Below are 23142 nucleotides of genomic sequence, written 5' to 3' on the forward strand. Positions count from 1 at the left end.
TTTGGTTCTTATGATGAAAGCCAGAGGAAGAAAAATCCTGGATAATCCACCACCATCCTACATTCAATTATCAATGATACTGAGAGTAGCATTTGGTCCTATTTTATTATCTAGTGGTTTAAGTTATAACTCAAAACTTCCTAAGTGTTAATACTTCTTGAATGGTTGTCCCACGTGTGGTGGGGGTAATACTCTCCGTACAACCCTCACCTTGTAGCCCACTGCTGTGCATTAGTAGAAGGATTGTCCTTGGGCCTAAGCATGGGCAACACATTATTCCCAGGCAGGAGTAATAACAGTTACAATACAATGTGGTGGTCCATTATTACTTTCTCTGATAACAATGATAGCAATGATAACCAAATGTCTAGGGGTAGAAAAATGAGAAACATGGGAATTGTACAGACTCTTCTATCAGCTCAGCAGTTGCACAGAGTCAACATACATGTTTACCTCCCTAGGGTCTAGCATATGGATGAATAAATTGCTTCTTCTAATCTAAAAAAAAAAAAAATAGGTATCTTTACTAGAGGACTTCTTAGAGACTGTAATGTAATATGCACTGTGAATTTTCATAGGGGAAGAGAGGGTCTTCAGCATTTGGTGTTTCTCAAACTTATTTATGGCCACAGAACTTTTCTTCCCTTTCTGTTATCTAGCAAGCCTTCTATTTCCAGAAATATACTCTAGAAAACACCATACAAAATATTAAGATCAAACAGTATGTATAACAATATAGTTCCTGGCACAGAGTTCAATGCAGACTATAACAGTCATGAAAACTCTTCACGAAAGCACACTGTTTTTCTATGAAGCGGTTGCTAAGTTCCTAATTTTTCCAAAATAGTAATGACATTGAAAAAATTCTGCAAACATAAAACTGAAGATGTATCAACATTTTAAAGGAAGTATTTCTGGAAGTTGGTGTACAATAAAGACACAAGACAATTTCTCAACCTAATGTCAAATGCTTTGTGTCATGACAGCCACAATGGCCCATCAGTGAACAAGTACAATAATATGTTCCATTTAATAAAACTATATTCAGAGTTTAATTCTGAGTTCCTCCTCTACGGCTAAGGCACAATTAAAGAAAAGTGAGTGAAGGAAGAAAACAGCTATGCCTCTTAAAATGAGTAAAATGGTTCCCAGATATTAATATATATACCAAGAGAAGTGCCAGATCTTTAATTCTAGAAAATCTGTGTAATCTCAGCCAGTATTAGATCTAAATAAAATCAGCATATGACACTGGCCAATATAACAGTTTATAAATGCCAATATTATGCTGTTTTGGCAATGAGTCCACAACGACTCCCACTAAGAAATAGAGGTGCACCTCTTACCAACAGGTCCATGACCACACACAGATGGAGACCAAGAAAGGACACCGTGAGTGAATATGAAGACACAAGAGAAAACAATGAGAAAACACATGCAGCTGGACAGGGTGTTCTCAACTGCAGTAGGGTTTCAAGGATTAAAAACAATACATAAAATCTTTGTTTGTACATGACAGAGATTGACCAAACTGTTCTTTACAGAAACAGAAAGCATAATGGGTTCAGTTAAATAAGTGGCGAAAGATTAAACAGCAAACTCATGGTTGAGAAAGACACAGATTCAAGACTCTCACTTCTAACCTTGTTCTTTTGTCTTCTAATAAAAAGATGAAAGAACACCAAGTGCAGTTGCTGTATGCACAAGAAAGGGGTTGTGGAGGTGGAGGTGGAGAGCCTGGGTAATTTTTCTACTGAAAGAAATTTGCCACATGGACCAACAGTATGAGTATGTATTACCTCAGTTACTTTCCTCTCTACCTCTGTCCCATCCACATAATACACATCTGTGATGACACGAGTGACGAGCGTGCGAACCTCACGAATGGTTCTCATGTGGCGATGCAAGACGTGGCCATGTGGAGGCTGAGGCATATCAAACTCTTCCTCTCCCTATGATTAAAAAATATAAAACAAGCATAAGTCTCACTGATAACTGAGAGAATCACAAATCAACATCCTTATGGTGAACACTGCTTTGAGGTTCCATGAATCTACTGTGATGGAATTTTCCAGCTGCTTTGTTTTCTATTCACCTGTAGGTAAGACAGGGATGAACCAGCTGGATAGCCAGAGGCTAGTAAGAGTTTTTGTATCAGTATCACCTAAAACGACCTATTTCTGTCTAAATCAAAGTCAAAATATCTAGCACTTATATCTAAGATATTTAGGTGAAAGTTGACCCCCTAAAAGTTCATTATTTTTAGATTTTAATCCTGATTTTGGTGCTGACTTGTCAATCACAAATGTACACTTGCAACAGCCATTTAGATAAAAGGAAGGAATTCTTTAGAGCTTTATGTAAAACCAGAATGACATCTGTTAATCTTGGCACAGTCTGTTGTTCATTAGTAAGTGAAAGCTATGATTTATTTATACCTGGAACAAGATACACTGATTTCTCCTTGAATTAAATATGAAATATTCAATATATTCCAAATAGTAGACTATAAAGAGTTGAACTAGTGTCCAGAAACAGAAAATATTAGCAAATTAGGATTTTGTTTTAATTGTACCATAAAGAATACTTAGCTAATAGTTCAAATAAGATCCTACATTTTTATGACAACTGCTACATACATGTTTTCTAACACTTATATCACATTTATCCACATACATGCATGTCACCCACTACTCCACTGGCTCTGAGTCTGAGGAGGAGAAAATAACACTTTTTTCTCCAACCTTATTTCCCCTATAGTAGACTGATTTTACTTGCAGTCAGTATCAAGGTAATCAAGTCTTTCAAAAGAATTATATGTACCACTGCAATAGTCACCACTGACTCTGGGTTTTTCCTGACAATGTGGTATAATTTACCTAAAGCTTTCAGTAATTTACCTCAATAATTCCCACTCTAATTCCAGCTGAGGGGTGAAATATCTACTAAAATAGAAATATGCAAATTATGTGAATAACTGTAAATAAAATTAAAAACATGGAAAGTTAACCAATTCCTGAAAATACTTCTATATATACAACACTGGTTAATGAATGGTCAGAGCACTGGTATGTCACACCTCAACTATCATGAAGCCCCTGCATCAGAACCATGACACCCTGGACCTCTTACCTACCACACAGAGAGAGTCAAACCCTGAATCACAGGTGTCTAAAAGGTTTCCACGCTTTACATATCTCTGAAATGCACCCAAGAAGCCTCCATGTATTCTTCCATTACAACAGCCAGGCAACTGACCAGTTTGAGAGAGACAAGTATGTCTGACAGAATAAGAAAGGAGAGAAGGGCAAGGGGGCACATAAAAAAGAAAGTTATGCTTATTCTCTCTTTAAAATTGTCTTCTGAAAAGAGTCTCTGTAAAGATAAACCTGAGGATCTTGTCATTAAGGGAAGATAACTAAACAAAAGTAAAACCACACTTTCCCTTCACAGCAACTCTGACTGCAGGCCCACGTGACACATAATAAAAATTTAAGGAATATCAAAGGCAGGCTGCCTATGCTTTTCTCTGAGCACCCACCTGAGTCTTACCCAGACTGCAGGGGAAAAAAAAGCACTGACACTTGGGAAACTCCCACAAAGCCTTCCTCATTTTCCAGCCACTCTTCAAAACTATCCCAATTTCTGTTACTATACTCACAAGCTGTAATTTTTTATTCTGGTAATATATTTGTAACTTAAAATTGATCATTTTAGCCACTTTTAGGTATGTGGTTTGTGGCATTAAGTACAGTCACACTGCTGTGCAATCATCATATCCACCTCCAAAACGTTTTCATCTTGCCCACCTGAAAACCTGAAACTCTGTACCTGTTCACCATCTCTATTTTTCTAGCACCTTTCCTTTTTTAGCAGGAACAACTAGCTCACCAACGCGCTACTTCACTGTATGACATGGCAGGAGTAGAGCATCAGCAGTAGTTGTGATGGTGAGAGCAGCAGTACAAGTATTTAAAATAGTAATCATCGACAGACAGTAGCAGTGGCCAGCCCAAACTGAGCATGCAGTGTGCCAGGCACAGAGCTAGGGGCTCTGCAAGCCCTATCTCATTTAATCCTCACAGTATCCAGATGAAGTGTTCTGACTCCAAAGTCTGGGCCTTACCCACTCTGATTCACTGGCTCCTAGCATGATGAGCAGGAGCAGGGTTTATTTCCCTCTTTTAGAGAAAGGAATATGAAGAAGTGAAGGAAAATACAATCTAGTGGCTCCCCTAAGAGTGCATCTTTAAAATCAAGTTTAACTCTTTTTATAAAGGCAAACCAAATTATTATGTGTCAGAATGCAAACACTTCAAAATTAAGGGTGAAAATAAAGAGATGTAAAATACGGCATGATATGCTATAGCCCCGATATCAAAAGGCTATATTATTTTGAATTTGTACAAACTGACAAAGTCTTAGGTCTCAAGAGACGTTGTTACTACAAAAGGATAATATAAACAGAACAAAACTACACAGGCCATGACTTAAAAATAGAAAAGCAACATAGCATAATGAAAAGAATACCGATTCTGAAGTCAGATATGCTGAGTTCAAATTCCAGTTCTGCCACCTACTGATGGCAAAATCTTGGGCAAGTTACTTAACCTCTCTTCAGCTTGGTTTCTTTACCTGTGAAATGGGAATAATAATACCAACCTCATGGGTTGTCTTAAGCACAATGCAGATATACTGTAGGTGTTTAATAAATAGGAACTTATTTTTATAAAACAAACTGGGACAATTAGAATGAGAGGCACATTACTAGTGAAGCTTTCCTAGGCAGATCTCAAGTGAAGACGATCCACCAGAACAACTGAAAAGATGGCAATTTAACCAGTATTAGTAACATCCAGACCTTCGCTGCCATGGGACCCACTGACCCTGATGACATCTTATGAACTTCCCCTTGCTCACACACACATTTCTCAGCCTCCTTCTGCAGTCCTTGTCACTTGGCACTTCTCCCCATCTCTTTCTATTCCTGTTACTGTTCTTTGTTTCCAAGACTGTGTCATGCTATCCTTCATGTTTCTTATACTCCTTCCTCCTTTACTTTCTACTCTCTCAGTTCCTGGGAACCATGGTGAAATGGACTTGGGGGAGAGGCATGACCTCTGATGATTATAAAGGAGAATGAAAAATCATGGCAGAAGGAAACAACTGAACAGAGAATAGTAATACAGGACCCAGACTATATCCCTGGCTTTTTTTTCCATTAAGGACCTACTTGACAAACTCTAGCACTATTCCATTTTCCCTAAAAGACTACTGGCTATAAGCTACCCATAATATTCACTTCCCTATCTCTATCCTGGATAAATTGCTTTTATATTTTAACTATTGTTCTATACAAAACTGTTAAGAATTATCATTAGGTAGAAATGCCACAGCTTAAATTGTCTGGGAATCCAGAAAGTGAAAAACAGAGCCCAAGACACCCTAACCATTCTCTCACCTGGCTATGGAGCGACTCTGTATCATCCCCAGGAGCACTAACTGGTTTCTCACCACTCCCCCTCTCAGTCTGAACTGTGGCATCTTGTTTTCCAGAGTTCTGGTCCACTGTACTGGTCCCCTGTTCACACACGTTCTTTACAGTCTGGGTTGCTGCTGAAACAGTTTCTGGGACCCACAGGGAGGGCTCTATGGTCTGGATTCCTATGTTATTTTTGCTGGGCCTTTCAACAAAGGCCTCAGGAGGTTTTTCCTGATTGGTGTTTCGGCCCTCCTGGTCTTCCAGCACATCTGTCTCCATCGCTTCCCCGGAAGGACTGGATGGCCCCTGTGTGGCCATCTGCTGAAAGGCAGGAGAAGCAGCATCTTTGGTAGGACTACTGAGCTTCTCGGGCTGCTGACTCTGCCTAATCCTCTGGACACCTTCCAACTCTTCCTTCTCCTCTTCATCTTGGGTACTTGGAAAATGCAGCAAGTTCCCCCTGAAAATCAACCATATACAGAGACTATGTCAAGTAAGCAAGTTTGTTTGTGTGTGTGTGTGTGTGTGTGTGTGTGTGTGTGTGTGAGAGTGTGTGTGTGTGTGTGTGTGTGTGTGTGTGTGTTTTGACAAGGGGAACCATAATTAGAATATTTGAGAAATACAGGGAAGGGAGGAAACAAGGTGACCAAGCCTATCACCTTATAAGGTTTCTCATCATAATCTCACTCCTGTGAAAAATACTGGTACATAGGACTAGTCTGCCAAGATGATAAAATAGTCACAAAATTTATCCCCAGTACTAACAATATGTACTCTGAAACCTGACACAGGAAAATATGTTAAATGAAAATATGTAAAGTCATTACTGAAGTCACAGACAATGAAGGCAGCTTAGGGATCTACTTCATTCAAAAAAGATCAATTAGGTCAAGATGCCTCACTTGGCTTTAGGAATGGTTCTAACATTCCTTAAGTAACATTCCTTAAGCCTTCTAGATAGTGTTCCTCCCTATCTCAAACAATACTTTTAGACAAAGAAACCTGATCTGTGTATGACAGAGTTACAGGTGCGATTCTAGCTTTGGCTGCTGTACTGCTGTATCTACCACTAGCCATTTCAGAATGACTTGGTTCCTCAAAGACAGTTCTCAAGATACAGCCTACCTCTTTTCTTTAGTCTTCCCATTTGACTGTCAATGATTTACTCATTTATCCCACAAACATTTGATGAATGTCTCCTACAAACTAGATACCATGAAGCTCTGAGGCATCTAGAGGCTTTCTCGAATGTCCCTAACCAGACTAAGGCCGAGACTAACTCCAAGTGAGCAGGTTACACAGAAACTGGACATTGATGTCTTATTCACCTCTACACTTAAAACACCTAATACGGGGCTAATATAAAGTGCTTAATAAAATGTACTTTGAATGGAAGAATTGTTTTCTTAATTAACTGTAAAAATCTACTCTCAGATTAAATAATCTAATTATAGAAGTAGCAAATTCATGTAGAAAATTCCTGTTAACTCTTACCTTTTTAGTAAATTACAAATTCAGTCACTGTGCTACAAACAACAAAATAATGCATTTTTAGACTGTACTAAATGTGTAATAGCCAGAATAAAGATAAAAGGAATCAATTTTAAACTGATCATGGTGAGACCACACAAGGCATAAACTGAGATACACCCAGAAGATAACATCAGGATAAGAAAGGGTCTAGAAACCATGCCATTTGTTGCTGTGTTTGGCCACAGAAAGATGGAACAGTCATCTAGACAGAGAAAGCTGTCTCCAACTTGGAAGAAGCTCCCACCCTTAGGAGCTGAGCTGTCCTGGGCAAACAGAAAATAGGAACAGGAAGCATAAAGAGCTTTTAGGGCTTGCTCTGCTCTGGATCTTGAAGAAGAGAGAAGAGGAGTTGTTTCTGAGGCTTCTTCCTTGCTCAGCTCAGCTTACCAACACAGGAGATCAAAGAAGGATTTAGAGATTGTTCTAATCAAGGAGAACCTAGTATACATTTGGTGTTACAGCCTGCTGCCTATCTTAGGAACCTCAACTGAACCAAGATACACAGTCCAATGAAGAAGAGGAAAGAAGATCACCAGGAGACGGACGAGTAGTTAACACCTACCAATGATGAGATTTATAAGTGATCATATATATAAATTACCTAACATGAACATAGTGCTAGGTACACAGCAGATGCTCAATCAGTATTAGTTGCTGTGGGTAAAATTGTAACATTTCAGGAGTATCTCCCTGGCTTCAGTGTATCTGCATATCCTCAGGGGTGGAGAGAAGTTCATCTCCATGTCAGTGGGTAATTAAGTACCTGGGCAACCCAGGGTGTGTCTGAACCTGAGAGTTTAAAGGGAGGGGCTGGCTTGCTGGCTTGCTTGCTTGCTTGCTTGCTTCTTCAGGAGCAGAGGAGAGATGGCCCTGGACTGCAGTTTGTAAGCAACAAACAGGTTTTTAACTTTATTTCTCCCTTTGACTGATTTTGGTTTTTAGAGGTATTTTGCCCCAGGATTTCCTTTCCGTGGACTTAAATCATCTGGTGGCAGTCAGCAGGGTGCCTCTGAACCCAAAAGCTGTCATAACTGGGTACAACCTTTGGGAGGGCTGTTCCTGTAGATGGTGGGAAGGCCCCAGTGGATGCAGCGGCAGAGGGTGCCACTTCACGTGTTATTATCCCCCCAGCTGTGGGGCTTCCAAGTTGGGAACCCCTACTGGGGAACTGGTCTAGGGTAAAATACCTCTTAGAGGGGTGGGGCCTTCCCCAGAACTGGGGAAGGGTGGAGACAGCGGAAGCTGCAGAGTTAGCCCTCCATGAGTTGGAAGACTGCTTGGAGACCTTAGGGGGCCATGTAGCAGCTGACATTGTAGGGTCTCTTTAAATCGAGATGGTGGAAAATGTTATACAGGAGAAAGAGGATTATCGAGGGACTTAGGCAGGAAAGAGACACACTTCAGCATCGCTTGGAGAAGCTGGACAATAACCTATGGGATCCTATTAAAGAAGAAACAGTTACTGAAAAGGTAGGTTAGGAGAGGGGTTAGCAGGAAAAGCCATGTTGCAGGAGGCCGTGGGGAAGGGGGAGGAAAGAGTGGTGCCTTCAGCCCCAGAACTGGTGGAGGAGGGGCCATTGGTGGAAGAGCCCAAGGGAGAAGAGGAGGAGGCGGGGCCAATGGTGGATCTGCTACCCAGGCCACGGCAGGAGGTACCATCTTCTCCTGTTTTAAAGGCCCGCTCAGCTGTAATTAAGAAAATAAAAAGGAAACAACTGTGGGCTCATTGGGGGAGGAGCAGCCCCCTCCCCAGGTTGTGGAGCACTCTGTGCTCCACCCCTATACCCACGATGCACTGGTGGACATGAGCGTCCAGTATAGGCACAGGCCATCGGAATCTCTGCCTACATGACTTTTATGTCTCTGGGATATGGAGATGGAAAACACTGTTGTGTCGGGTACTGAGATGCGTAGACTGGCTTTCCTGATGACTCACCCTTCCCTCCAGCAGCGGTTGCAAAATGCCCATCACACCTCAGAGAATCAGACACTCCTGGAATGGCTGACAGCTGCCATCAGGATAGTTTGGCCTAATCAGGGTGATTTACCATATTTCTCCAGTAGTTGGAAAACATATGCAGAGCTCCAACAGGTACTGCGGGAACTGGGTATGAAAAACATCATCTGTAATATGGACCCCCAGGGCCCTGATGAGGAGGTGTTCACTATAAGAATGAGAAACCTGGTGCTGCATACAGCTCCCACATTTCTCTTTGGGTCCCTAGTGAATACTCTTGCCCCCCCCGCCCCCCACCTAGGGCAACCCATAAGGGAGGCTACTCATACTTTAGCAGATCTGGGGGAGGTTGAAACAATAAGGGCACGGAGGGAAGTATGGGCCATGACTGAAAGGAGAAGTACAAAAGGCCCCATGAAGGTCTTGAGGACCCAGATGTGGGTTGATTTGATAAAGGCCAGGGTAGTGAAAGAAAAACTTGATGGGAATTCCAACAGAATATTGTTAGAACTGTGGCACCAATTAGAGCCAGAGCAGCAGTTCCAGATGCTGAGGTCCAAGACACGGAAACCAGAGTCAAGGCCTCACGCCCAGCCTGTGTCCCTGCAAAATTTCATGGAAGACAGTGCTCAAGATTCACCTGAGCCCTCACCCCCACAGAAGGATGACTGGGCATCACGGTTCGACTGAGGGTGGGAGTCAAAGTCCCCACCTTGGGGGACACAGTGGGGACCAGAGGCCACACATAGAATTGGCAATTCATTGGTCCCCTGTGAATGTACAAGGTGTCCTGGCACTGGTGGATATAGGAGCTGAGTGTTCTTTGATTCATGGCAACCCTGAACATTTTCCCGGGACCCCTGCTGTGATAGATAGCTACAGGGGTAAGGCAATTAAGAGTGAAGAGAACCCAAATCTCATTGGGGATAAAGTGTTTATCCCCAAAGGAGTATACCGTGTACATTTCTCCCATCCCTGAATATATTCTGGGGGTAGATATCCTGCAGGGCCTGTGGTTACAGACCTCTGCATATGAGTTCAGACTGAAGGTACATGTGGTAAAAGTAGTTCTGATGGGACATGCTAAGCACCCATCTGTAGCTCTGCCTGTACCTTGGCAGGTGACAAATATTAAGCAGTATAAATTGCCTGGGGGGCACAAGGAAATTGGAGAAACTCTATAGGAGTTGGAGAGGGTGTACATCATAAAACCCACTCATAGTCCTTTTAATTCCCCAGTGTGGCCAGTGAGAAAGCCAGACAGCTCCTGAAGTATGACTGTAGACTACAGGGAATTGAATAAAGTCACACTCCCTTTGCATGCTGCTGTCCCCTCTATAGCAGACATTCTGGGTACCCTCAGCCACAAACTGGGAACGTATCATTATGTAGTAGACCTTGCTAATGCTCTTCTCTATTGACATAGCACGGGAAAGCCAGGAACAGCTAGCCTTCAGGTGGGAAGGCCGGCAGTAGACATTCACTGTCCTTCCACAGGGATATCTCTAGTCCCACCATCTGTCACAGACTTGTAGCCCAGGACTTGGCCACATGGAGGAAACTGGAAACAGTGCAGTTGTATCACTACATTGATGATATGCTTGCATCTGATTCTCTTTCAGATTTAGAAGGGGCAGTTCCTAGACTGTTGCAACATTTACAGGAAAAAGGATGGGCTGTGAACAGAACCAAGGTTCAGGGACCTGGTTTGCCTGTGAAATTCTTGGGGGTTGTCTAATCAGGTAAAACCAAAGTTGTTCCTGAAGCAGTCATAGACGAGGTCCAGGCTTTCCCCACCCCTAGCACTGTGGCAGTATTACAAGAGTTTTTGGGTCTTTTGGGCTACTGGAGAGTATTTGTCCCTCACTTGGCACAAATTCTGAAGCCCTTATACCGGTTGGTTTGAAAGGGCATCAGGTGGGACTGGGATGAGACATGTGCAGCTGCTCTTACTGCTGCCAAGCAGGCAGTCAAGGCCATTACAGGCCTTAAATGTAATGGACTCATCAAGGCTCTGTGAACTAGATGTTCATGTAACCGAAGATGGTTATGGATGGGGTCTTTGGCAGCAGCTTGAACGGACACGCCAAACCATTGGATTCTGGTCACAAGTATGGAAAGGAGCAGAGGTCTAGTACACCTTGATAGAGAAGCAACTGGCTGCTATATACTACCCCTTGCTGGCTATGGAGCCCATTGCTGGAACAGCTCTGACCAAGGTAATAACCACCTATCCCATCGTGGGGTGGGTGCGAGACTGGACCCAAAGGCCAAGGAGTGGCATGGCACCAACAACTACACTGGCCAAATGGGGCGTGTATTTACAGCAGTGCAGCACCCTCTCTACTAGCCCCTTAAGTGGAAAACTCCAATGATTACTGGGGCCCATGACCTATACCAGTGGAAAGCAGGAAGAACTTGCTTTTCAGCCCTTGGTAGCTGAGACTCCTTATCAGGAGGGAAAAGCCCCTATACCTGAAGATGCTTGGTACACAGGTGGCTCCAGTTGTGGGCAGCCCCCGAAGTGGAGGGCTGTAACTTTCCATCCTAAGACAGACACAATATGGATGGAAGATGGCAAGGGGAAGAGCAGTCAGTGGGCTGAGTTGCAGGCAGTATGGCTCGTGATCACCCAGGAGCCTTCCCCCATAGTTGTCTGCACTGACAGCTGGGCCATCTATCAGGGCTTGACCCTGTGGCTACTGACATGGTATCATGCCAAATGGATGATTGGTCACCTTTGGGGTCAAGAGTTGTGGCAAGAACTGTGGGCCTCTGGTCAGACTAAGACTGTTACTGTATACCATGTGACTGGCCATTTGCCTTTGGCATCCCCAGGGAATGCTGAAGCAGACACATTGGCCCAGGTGCGCTGGCTAGAAGGAAAGCCTGCCTCTGATGTGGCCCAATGGCTACACCAGCATTTGTTGCACACAGGACAAAAGACAATGTTGGCTGTAGCCCGGATTGGGGGCTTGCCACTGACCTTTGAGTAAGTCAGCAAAGCCCGGAAGGAGTGCCTTGTGTGCTCTAAGAGGGACTTAACACTGAGTCCCACAGCAATATGGGACAATAGTAAGGGGGCCAATACCCCTTGTCAGGTGACAAATATAGACTATATGGGGCCTCTACCTATATCAGAAGGATAACGGTATCCCATGACTTGTGTGGACACAGCTACTGGACTATTGATTGCTTTTCATGCACATCAGGCAGAGCAGCAAACCACCAAGAGGGGCCTGGAGTGTCTCTTTGCAGCCTACGGCCGGCCGCAGGTGATTCAGAACGATCAAGGCACCCACTTTACTGAACATGCGTTATAAGAATAGGTGCAGCAATTAGGAATAAAGTAGAAATTTCATGTACCATATAATCCTACTGGGGCAGGCATGATAGAGAGGTACAACAGTTTGTTGAAATCTGGCCTGAAGTCGGACAACAATAGTCTATGCAGTTGGTCAGTTTGCCTATGAACAGTGCTGAAGCGTATGAATGAGAAGCCACATAAAGGAGCTTTGAGCCCTGTGGATATGCTCACACACCTTGCTGCCTCTCCTATACAACTGTACATGCAAACCAAAAAAAAGAACTATTGAAGCCAGGATATGGCCAGCAGAGCAACATGTTGCTGCCAGCCCCTACTGCATTAAGCCCTGGAGACACTGTTGAATGGACATGGCCCTGGACATTTTGACACATAGACGAATGATGGCTGGCCCTTCTGGCACCTTGGGAGAAAGCCCTGGAAGCTGGTCTTGTGTGTATTCCTGGAGTAACAGCTGAATGGCCCCCAAAGGTCATGGTAGTGTACCCAAAACATCCAGGAGGTAACATCATCTGGTGGGGAAGTTTTGTTTTATCTTTATGGCCAGTGCATGTACCTCCCATAGCCCTATATATCAACCCATCTGTAACTCCCACAGGGAGGGGGCGAATGTTTGGTATACTAGACCAGGACAAGATCCCATTCCTGTCACTGTTTTATCACAGGACCACTCTCTTGCATGTATCCTACCTGATGGACAAGATTTGCCCATGCTGGTGTCATTAAAACATGTATCTTATCGCCCTTGAGGTTATTTTCACCTACAGTCCTTGTAGCCTGAATGCACCCCCTGGCTGCAGCTGCCACATGATGATTGCTCTGAACCCTCAGCTACTGCCTGCCTATGGAATGGACGAGCTATGGACTTAATCTGCATAAGACTGAACCTAGCTGAATCCTCCGGCTTGAGGATTGTCATAATTTTATTGATGTTGCTATTGTTATGTCATTAGTCTGGTCACAGTGCTCCAGTTTTCTCACCCAGGGATCACTGCGGAAGAGGGGGAACAAGTAGATTGTAAGGCAAGATTTCTGGAAGGGTGGCCTGTGGGTAAAAGTGTAACATTTCCAGAGTATCTCGCCTGGCTTTAGTTCATTTGCATATCCTCACAGGGTTGGAGAGAAGTTTATCTCCATATCAATGGGTAATTACCTGGGCAACCAGGGGCATGTCTGAACCTGAGAGTTTAAAGGGAGGGGCTGGATGGCTTGCTTGCTTGCTTCTTCAGGAGCAGAGGAGAGAGAGACAGCCCTGGACTGCAGTTTGTAAGCAATACACAGGTTTTAAACTTTATTTCTCCCTTTGACTGATTTTGGTTTTTAGAGGAATTTTGCCCTGGGATTTCCTCTCCCCAGAGGCACCCACTTTATTGTGTAATACAAACCAATTAAAGAGATTGAATTCTCATTGTTTGAAGAGACTGAATCTCTATGAATACTCATGTTTGAATCTCTAAAGAGGTTAACATATCAATAGCTAAGCAAAAATAAAAGTGAGTCAAAAAGCTAGAAGGTACAGGACTTGATTAACTATTCAAAAGAATTCAATTACCATTGTTCCCTACCTTTAAACAAGCCTACACATTCCACCTAAGAAGCTGTTGATTTAGGGTAGAACTTCTAAATAGGATTTCATTTATTTGGGACTTTTTAATTCTTAATCAACAAAAATTTTTTTTTTTTACAAAGAGTTAATCAGAACAACTCTCTCAAAAGCCAAAAGTATCTCACTGCATTAGCAATATTCAGCAGATTCCTACCAACTATCAGGATTTTGGTATCATTTTCATGTTAGCATGGGTCAAATGAATGATGTTAAAATCATAGTTGTTTCCCTCCAGATTCAGATACATAATTAAATACACACACACACACACACATGTGTAGATATGTAGTTTTGATTGACAAGATTAAGAACAACATAGAAGGGTAGGTAAAAAAATCCTCAGGCATAACAACAGAGGTATCATAAAAATGTACATTAATGTTCCAAAAAACAATTAAAAAGAAGGAATCTTCAGCACCAGAAAAGAGCTTTTGAAGACAAGAAATCCAACAAATTGTTAAAGACCGACCACACCTCTCTTTAATCAGTTCCAATATGCAAATCTATTATGGCCACTATATGCCAGACTTGGAAACTGATGCTAAGAAAGCAAATTTTAGCAGAAAATGTCTAAATAAAATTATTCAAAAGTAAAACAGAAGAATACATCACTGCATTTAATGAACTTCCAACCATTCTGTTCTGAGCTTATGTCTGTCTGTGCAGCAACTGGAATCAAATGCAGCTGGACCCAGGCCCTAGTTCTACCAAGGTTAAGCAAAATTACGTGTATCTTGGACTCTCTAAAATATTCTAAAATAGGCAATATGATACCATCAATAAATAACTGCTGGACCATTACCATACCACTTCTGGAATCACACAAAGTGGTGTTTTACCTAACAAGCTTCCTTATACAACAGAGGCTATGATCTGGATTAACAATGTCCAAGTATATCAACAAGCTCACATTTAATAATCAGAATGCCCAATAAAAAAGCAGTGACATGTTTCTCCTAAATATTTCTATCAATAAGTAATGCACGAATTGTGCTACAAATAACACTCTTAGGAGTAACTATGCTAGAAATGGCATAAAACTAAATATGATTTATTCCAAGAGAATTAATAGAATTAATGTTTAAACAAAAGGGTAGTAACAAGAAGCCTACATGTCAGGACATGTACCAGGGAGTCACTCTGGCTGGAGGGGAAGGGAGATTAAGAAAAAGAGGGCTGTGCATCTCTTTGAAACAAAAAAAGAAATTCACAAAAAGTTTTAAACGAGTCAATGAAATTAAGACAAACGTAAAAAAAAAAAGCCTAATATAGATATAATTTGCTTAGCCTACGTCCAGGAAAGAATGTGAACCCCATAAGTACTCAGCCAATGAGGAAGCAGGGAAGGGACTCATGTGCTAAGGAATAAACTGTTTGTTGTCACCACCCTGAGTTGTAACCAATCTTGAAAGACTGTCATTAAAGCCTTGCTCTGCTGTTCTCTTTGACTAAGTTTGGGCCAGTGAGCATGTTTCCCACAACTACTAATAAAATATCACATTTTCTAATTACAAAACCACTGAAAAAAGATACCATGTCATCAGGAAAATACATGCTTATTTCCACTGCCATTATTTATCTGCCTATCCTAAATAAAAGTGAAAGGGCAAGCTCCCAGATTTTATTTCAGCCAATTGGGACCCAGATCCTACCTCAGCCAATCGGGACCTGGATCCTATTTCAGCCAATCATGACCGGGACCCTATTTCACCCAATCGGAGCTTGGTCTCTCTCCTCTCCAGTCAGCAAGGAGCTCACCCACCACCCTTGGACCCTGCCAATTGACCAGAGCCATGACCTATCACCCCACCAACTACCCCTAGATCCAGCCAATCAGCCAGAGCCACAACCATCACCCCACCAACTGCCCTAGAACCCCATAAAACCTTTGTAGTATTGAAACTCCCTCTCTTTCTCTGGCATCTTGCCACTGTGTTGGTGTAGATGAGAGATTGAGCTCGAGCTAGCTTGAATAAAGGCTTTTTGCTTTTGCATCAGTGTTGGCTCCTTGGTGGTCTTCTGGGATTCACGACTTTGGGCACAACAAAAAGGATCATAGAGGAAATATAAGAATCATAGAGAAGGGGCTCAAGATGGCCACGTAAGTAGGGTGGTGGAAATCTCCTCCCAAAACCATATTTATTTTTGAAAATACAACAAATACAACTATTCCTAAAAGAGAGACCAGAAGATACAACAGCCAGGCTACACATTGTGAGAATTCAGCATCTCACAAAAAGGGTAAGATACAAAGCCGTGATCTGGTGGGACCCGAGCACTCCCCCCACCCCAGCCCCACCCCAGCTCACCTGAGGGAGGAAAAGAATTGAGGGGGGGGGTAGAAACACAGGCCTACTAAATAAACAGCACTAGAAATCTGCACTTGGAGGATAGACACACATTGCATGGTGTACTGCATATTAGAGAAATGGAAAAGTAAAATCTGAGATGGGGACTGCAAGCGGGTCCCCACAGGTGGCTTCACTGGGACAAAAGAAAACCAGGCATTTTTTTAAAGTCTTAAGGGGACAAGGGCTTAACAGCTGGAAAAAATCATCCCAACACACTCAGGCCACCAGGCCGGGAATCTTAAGAATCTTAAGGTATCCTAACCCCCTGGGAAGTAACACAGCCCCGAAGCTCCTCATGGCGATAAGCAACCTGCCATTTATTCCCACCAGCTGGCGCTGCAAGCAAACCAGCTGACCTGCCACAGCTACCGAGCAGCTAGTAAACAGCCCCGCCCACAGAAACCACACAGAGTCTTCTCCTAGCATGTAGCTAACTGGTAGAGACCCAGAGGCTACTACCGGAGAGCAACTGCCCAGTACAGACAGAAGAAGCCAGAGCAAGGTCTGGAAGGCAGGAATCGGTGCCGTTCTCACAGAAGAAGACACCTGGCGCGTCTTCCACCCCTGCAGTGCGCTAGCAAACCTGACGGCAGCCCTGCCCACAGCAGCTCAGGAGATTATCCCAGAGACTGCTCCCTGAATGTGGGTAATCAGAACAGGCAGTGGAAGCCAGAACAAAGTCCGGAAGACACAAAGGGGTGCCATTCTCACAGGAGAACACACCCGGCACGTCTACAACCCCCAGCAGTGCGCTAGGCTATACCAAGGGCCACACCGCCCATGGCAGCTCAGGAGATTATCCCAGAGACTGCTCCCTGTGTGCAGGTAACCAACACAGGCAGTGGAGAAGGGCAAGGCAACCAGCAAGCAGGAAGGGACTTTGTTCTCCCAGCTGACACACACGCCACCCGCCTGCAACCACTTCTATCGCCATGAAAAGGCAGAAGAATCTGCACCACTCAAAAGTCACTCAGACAACCCCAGAGAGAGGGCCTGGTGAGACAGATATAACAAATCTTCCTGAAAAAGATTTCAAAGTAAAAGTCATAACCATGCTGATTGACCTGCAGAGAAATATTCAAGAGCTACGGGATGAACTCCGGATGGAGATAACAGAAATGAAACAATCAATAGAATGACTTAAGAGCAGATGGGACGAGGTGCAAAAGACTGTTCATGGAATAGAAATCAGAGAACAGGAATACAGAGAAGCTGCGGCAGAGAGAGACAAAAGAATCTCTAGGAATGAAAGAATATTAAAGGAACTGTGTGACCAATCCAAATGGAACAATATTCGTACTATAGAGGTACAAGAAGAAGAAAAAGAGAGAAAAAGGGATGGAAAGTGTCTTTGAAGAAATAATTGATGAAAACTTCCCCAAGCTGGAAAAGGAAACAGTCTCTCAGACCAGGGAAGCCCACAGATCTACCAACACAAGGGACCCAAGGAGGACAACACCAAGACATAATAATTAAAATGGCGAAGATCAAACACAAGGACAGACTATTAAAGGCAGCCAGAGAGAGAAAAAAGATCACCTACAAAGGAAAACCCATCAGGCTATCATCAGACTTCTCAACAGAAACCTTACAGGCCAGAAGAGAATGGCATGATATATTTAATGCAATGAAACATATGGGCCTTGAACCAAGAATACTGTATCCAGCAAGATTATCATTTAAATTTGAAGGACAGATTAAACAATTTCCAGACAAACAAAAGTTGAGGGAATTTGCCTACCACAAACCACCTCTACCGGGTATTTTAAAGGGACTACTCTAGATGGAATCACTCCTAAGGCTAAATAGATATCATCACAGAAAATAAAATCAACGCAAAGAAAGTAGAACAACCAAATACTAACTAAAGGCAAAAAATTAAATCAACTACCCACAAGAGCAGTCAAAGGAAACACAAAAGAGCATAGAATAAAAAACCTAACATTTAAAGAATGGAGGAGGAAGAATAAGAAGGGAGAGAAATAAAGAATCATCAGACTGTATTTATAACAGCGTAATAACAGAGTTAAGTTAGACAGTTAGATATTATAAAGGCTACCCTTGAACCTTTGGTAACCATGAATCCAAAGCCTGCAATGGCAATAAGTACATATCTATCGATAATCACCGTAAATGTAAATGGACTGAATGCACCAATCAAAAGACAGAGTAATAGAATGGATAGAAAAGCAAGACCCATCTATATGCTGCTTACAAGAGACCTCAAACCCAAAGACATACACACACTAAAAGTGAAGGGATGGAAAAAGATATTTCATGCAAACAATAGGGAAAAAAAGCAGGTGTTGCAGTACTTGTATCAGACAAAATAGACTTCAAAACAAAGAAAGTCACAAGAGACAAAGAAGCACATTACATAATGATAAAGAGGTCAGTCCAACAAGAGGATATAACTATTATAAATATGTATGCACCCAAAACAGGAGAACTGACATGTGTGAAACAAATACTAACAGAACTAAAGGAGGAAATAGAATGCAATGCATTCATTTTAGGAGACTTCAACACACCACTCACTCTAAAAGACAGATCAACCAGACAGAAAATACATATGGACACAGAGGCACTGAACAACATACTAGAAGAGATGGACCTGACAGACATCTACAGAACTCTACACCCAAAAGCAGCAGGATACACATTCTTCTCAAGTGCACATGCAACATTTTCCAGAATAGACCACATACTAGGACACAAAAAGAGCCTCAGTAAATTCAAAAAGATTGAAATTCTACCAACCAACTTCTCAGATCACAAAGATGTAAAACTAGAAATAAATTGTACGAAGAAAGCAAAAAGGCTCACAAACACATGGAGGCTTAACAACATGTTCCTAAATAATCAATGGATCAATGACCAAATTAAAACAGATCACACAATATATGGAGACAAATGACAACAACAACACAAAGCCCCAACTTCTGTGGGACGCAGCAAAAGCAGTTTTCAGAGGAAAGTATATAGCAATCCAGGCCTATTTAAAGAAGGAAGAACAATCCCAAATGAATAGTCTAAAGTCAGAATTATTGAAACTGGAAAAAGAAGAACAAATGAGGCCAAAGTCAGCAGGAGGGACATAATAAAGAACAGAGAAGAAATAAATAAAATTGAGAAGCATAAAATAGCAGAAAAAAATCAATGAAATCAAGAGCTAGTTCTTCAAGAAAATAAAACAGATAAACACCTAGACAGACTTATTAAGAGAAAAAGAGAATCAACACACATAAACAGAATCAGAAATGAGAAAGGAAAAATCACAACGGACCCCACAGAAATACAAAGAATTATTAGAGAATACTATGAAAATCTATATGCTAACAAGCTGGATAACCTAGAACAAATGGACAACTACCTAGAAAAATACAACTTTCCAAGACTGACCACAGAAGAAACAGAAAATCTCAACAGACCAATTATCAGCAAAGAAATTGAATTGGTGATCAAAAAACTATCCAAGAGCAAAACTCCCGGGCCAGATGGATTCACTGCTGAATTTTATCACACACATAGAGAAGACATAATATCCATTCTCCTTAGAGTTTCACAAAAAATAAAAGAGAAGGGAAAACTTACAAACTCATTTTATGAAGCCAGCATCACTCTAATACCAAAACCAGGCAAAGACAGCACAAAAAAAACAAAATTACAGACCAACATCCCTGATGAACAAAATACTCAAGAAAATACTAGCAAACTGAATTCAAAAATATATCAAGAGGATCATACACCATGATAAAGTGGGATTCATCCCAGGGATGCAAGGATGGTACAACATTCAAAAATCCATCAACATCATCCACCACATCACCAAAAAGAAGGACAAAAACATGATCATCTCCATAGATGCTGAAAAAGCATTTGACAAAACTCAACATCCATTCATGATAAAAACTCTCAACAAAATGGGTATAGAGGGCAAGTACCTCAACATAATAAAGGACATACATGACAAACCCTAGCCAACATCATACTTAACAGCAATAAGCTGAAAACTTTTCCTTTAAGATCGGGAACAAGACAGGGATGCCCACTCTCCTCACTGTTATTCAACATAGTACTGGAGGTCCTAGCCATGGCAATCAGGCAAAATAAAGAAATACAAGGCATCCAGATTGGTAAAGAACAGTCAAACTGTCACTATTTGCAGATGACATGATATTGTACATAAAAATCCCTAAAGACTTCACTCCAAAACCACTAGAACTGATACCAGAATACAGCAAAGTTGCAGGATACAAAATTAATACACAGAAATCTGTTGCTTTCCTATACACTAATGATGAACTAGCAGAAAGAGAAATCAGGAAAACAATTCCATTCACAATTGCATCAGAAAGAATAAAATACCTAGGAATAAACCAACCCAAGGAAGTGAAAGACCTACATCCTGAAAACTATAAGACACTCTTAAGAGAAATTAAAGAGGATCCTAACAAATGGAAACTCATCCCATGCAAATGTATAGGAAGAATTAATATTGTCAAAATGGCCATCCTGCCTAAAGCAATCTACAGATTCAATGCAATTCCTATTAAACTACCAACAGAATTCCTCAATGAACTAGAGCAAATCATTCTAAAATTCATATGGAACACAAAAGACCCCAAATAGCCAAAGCAATCCTGAGAAGGAAGAACAAAGCAGGAGGGATCTTCCTTCCCAACTTCAAGCTCTACTACAAAGCCACAGTAATCAAGACAATTTGGTACTGGCACAAGAACAGACCCACAGACCAGTAGAACAGAATAGAGTCCAGATATTAACCCAAACACATATAGTCAATTAATATACAATAAAGGAGCCATGGATATACAATGGGGAAATGACAGCCTGTTCAACAACTGGTGTTGGCAAAACTGGACAGCTACACGTAAGAGAATGAAACTGGATCATTGTCTAATCCTATACACAAAGGTAAATTTGGAATGAATCAGCGACCTGAATATAAGTCATGAAGCCATAAAACTCTTAGAAAAAATTATAGGCAAAAATCTCTTGGACATAAACATGAGCAACTTCTTCATGAACATTACCTCCCCAGGCAAGGGAAACAAAAGCAAAAATGAACAAGTGGGACTGTATCAACCTGAAAAGCTTCTGTACAGCAAAGGACACCATCAGTAGAACAAAAAAACATCCTACAATATGGGAGAATATATTTGTAAACGACATATCTGGTAAGGGGTTAACATCCAAAATATATAAAGAGCTCATGCACCTCAACAAACAAAAAGCAAATAAGCCAATTAAAAAATGGGCAGAGGCATCCGTGGATGTTTTGCTGCCCTTGTCTAGCCTGGATTAATACTTAGTCCATAGGCACACACCTGATCATCTGATCATCTACATTTGCACTCTTACAGCACTAAACTATGTTTTCTACCTTTATCTTGCATCTACCTACCACTTCAGCATTTTATTAAAAATAAAAAAAAAAATAATAATAAAGGGAGAAATGTGGGATCAACATATAAATCAAGTACAAAATTCAAACGAATATTCATATTTGACCTGATTGTTTAGAGGTCATAATGCGTGATCAAAACCGAAAGTTTCTGTGATGAATGCCCTTGTACTGTTCACCATGTAAGAATTTATTCACTATGTAAGAATTTGTTCACCATGTAAGAACTTGTTCATTGTGCTTCAGAAGATTGGAGACTGACAATAATTAGGCTTGAGATGGATTAATGATTGTACATTGAGCATTGACCCCCCTATACTGAATTTTATTGTTGTTAACAACCATTTGATCAATAAATATGAGAGATGCCCTCTCAAAAAAAAAAAAAAAATGGGCAGAGGAACTGAACAGACACTTCTCAAAGAAGAAATTCAGATGGCCAACAGGCACATGAAAAGATGCTCCACATCCCTAATCATCAGAGAAATACAAATTAAAACCACAATGAGACATCACCTCACACCAGTAAGGATGCCAACAATGTTGGCAAGGATGTAGAGAAACATGAACTCTACTACACTGCTGGTGGGGATGTAAATTAGTTCAACCATTGTGGAAAGCAGTATGGAGGTTCCTCAAAAAACTAAAAATATAAATACCATTTGACCCAGGAATTCCACTCTTAGGAATTAACCCTAAGAATGCAGCAGCCCAGTTTGAGAAAGACATGTGCACCCCTATGTTTATCACAGCACTATTTACAATAGCCAAGAAATGGAAGCAACCTAAATGTCCATCAGTAGATGAATGGATAAAGAAGATGTGGTACATATACACAATGGAATATTATTCAGCCATAAGAAGAAAACAAATCCTACCATTTGCAACAACATGGATGGAGCTAGAGGGTATTATGCTCAGTGAAATTAGCCAAGAGGAAAAAGACAAGGATCAAATGATTTCACTCATATGTGGAGTATAAGAACAAAGAAAAAAACTGAAGGAACAAAACAGCAGCAGAATCACAGAACCCAAGAATGGACTAACAGTTACTAAAGGGAAAGGGACTGGGGAGGATGGATGGGAAGGGAGGGATTAGGGGAAAAAAAGGGGGCATTACTATTAGCAGACATAATATAGCGGAAGTCATAGGGAGAGCTGTACAAAACAGAGAAGACAAGTAGTGATTCTATAGCATCTTACTACACTGATGGACAGTGACTGTATGTGGTGGGGACTTGATGATGGGGGGAATCTAGTAACCATAATGTTGCTCATGTAATTGTAGATTAATGATACCAAAATAAAGAAAAAAAAAAGAATCTTATATTACAAACAAGACACTCTAATCATTTAAATAAAGAAGAAAAAACATTTTTTTTTCCCTGCTTCAGAGCTGTTCTAGAGATTATGGAGTAAAGAAAATATGGGAAAATCTTAATCCCATCAAGTCTGACAAACTT

At 41.5% G+C, this 23142-nt stretch overlaps 1 protein-coding gene across 6 annotated transcripts in view; it reads right to left on the bottom strand.

Moving 5' to 3' along the window:
• The window catches only part of TP53BP1 (tumor protein p53 binding protein 1), a 92953-nt gene that overhangs the window by 18052 nt on the left and 51759 nt on the right, over positions 1–23142 (bottom strand). For all 6 annotated transcript variants that reach the window (XM_017665211.3, XM_017665212.3, XM_017665209.3 and 3 more), the window contains 2 exons: positions 5462–5942; positions 1800–1952 (listed from right to left, as the gene is read on the bottom strand). In XM_017665211.3, the coding sequence (XP_017520700.3) occupies positions 1800–1952; positions 5462–5942 (634 nt within the window). The remainder of the gene's footprint in view (positions 1–1799; positions 1953–5461; positions 5943–23142) is intronic.

This window comes from Manis javanica, chromosome 8, assembly GCF_040802235.1.
Source record: "Manis javanica isolate MJ-LG chromosome 8, MJ_LKY, whole genome shotgun sequence".
NCBI classification, from domain to species: domain Eukaryota; kingdom Metazoa; phylum Chordata; class Mammalia; order Pholidota; family Manidae; genus Manis; species Manis javanica.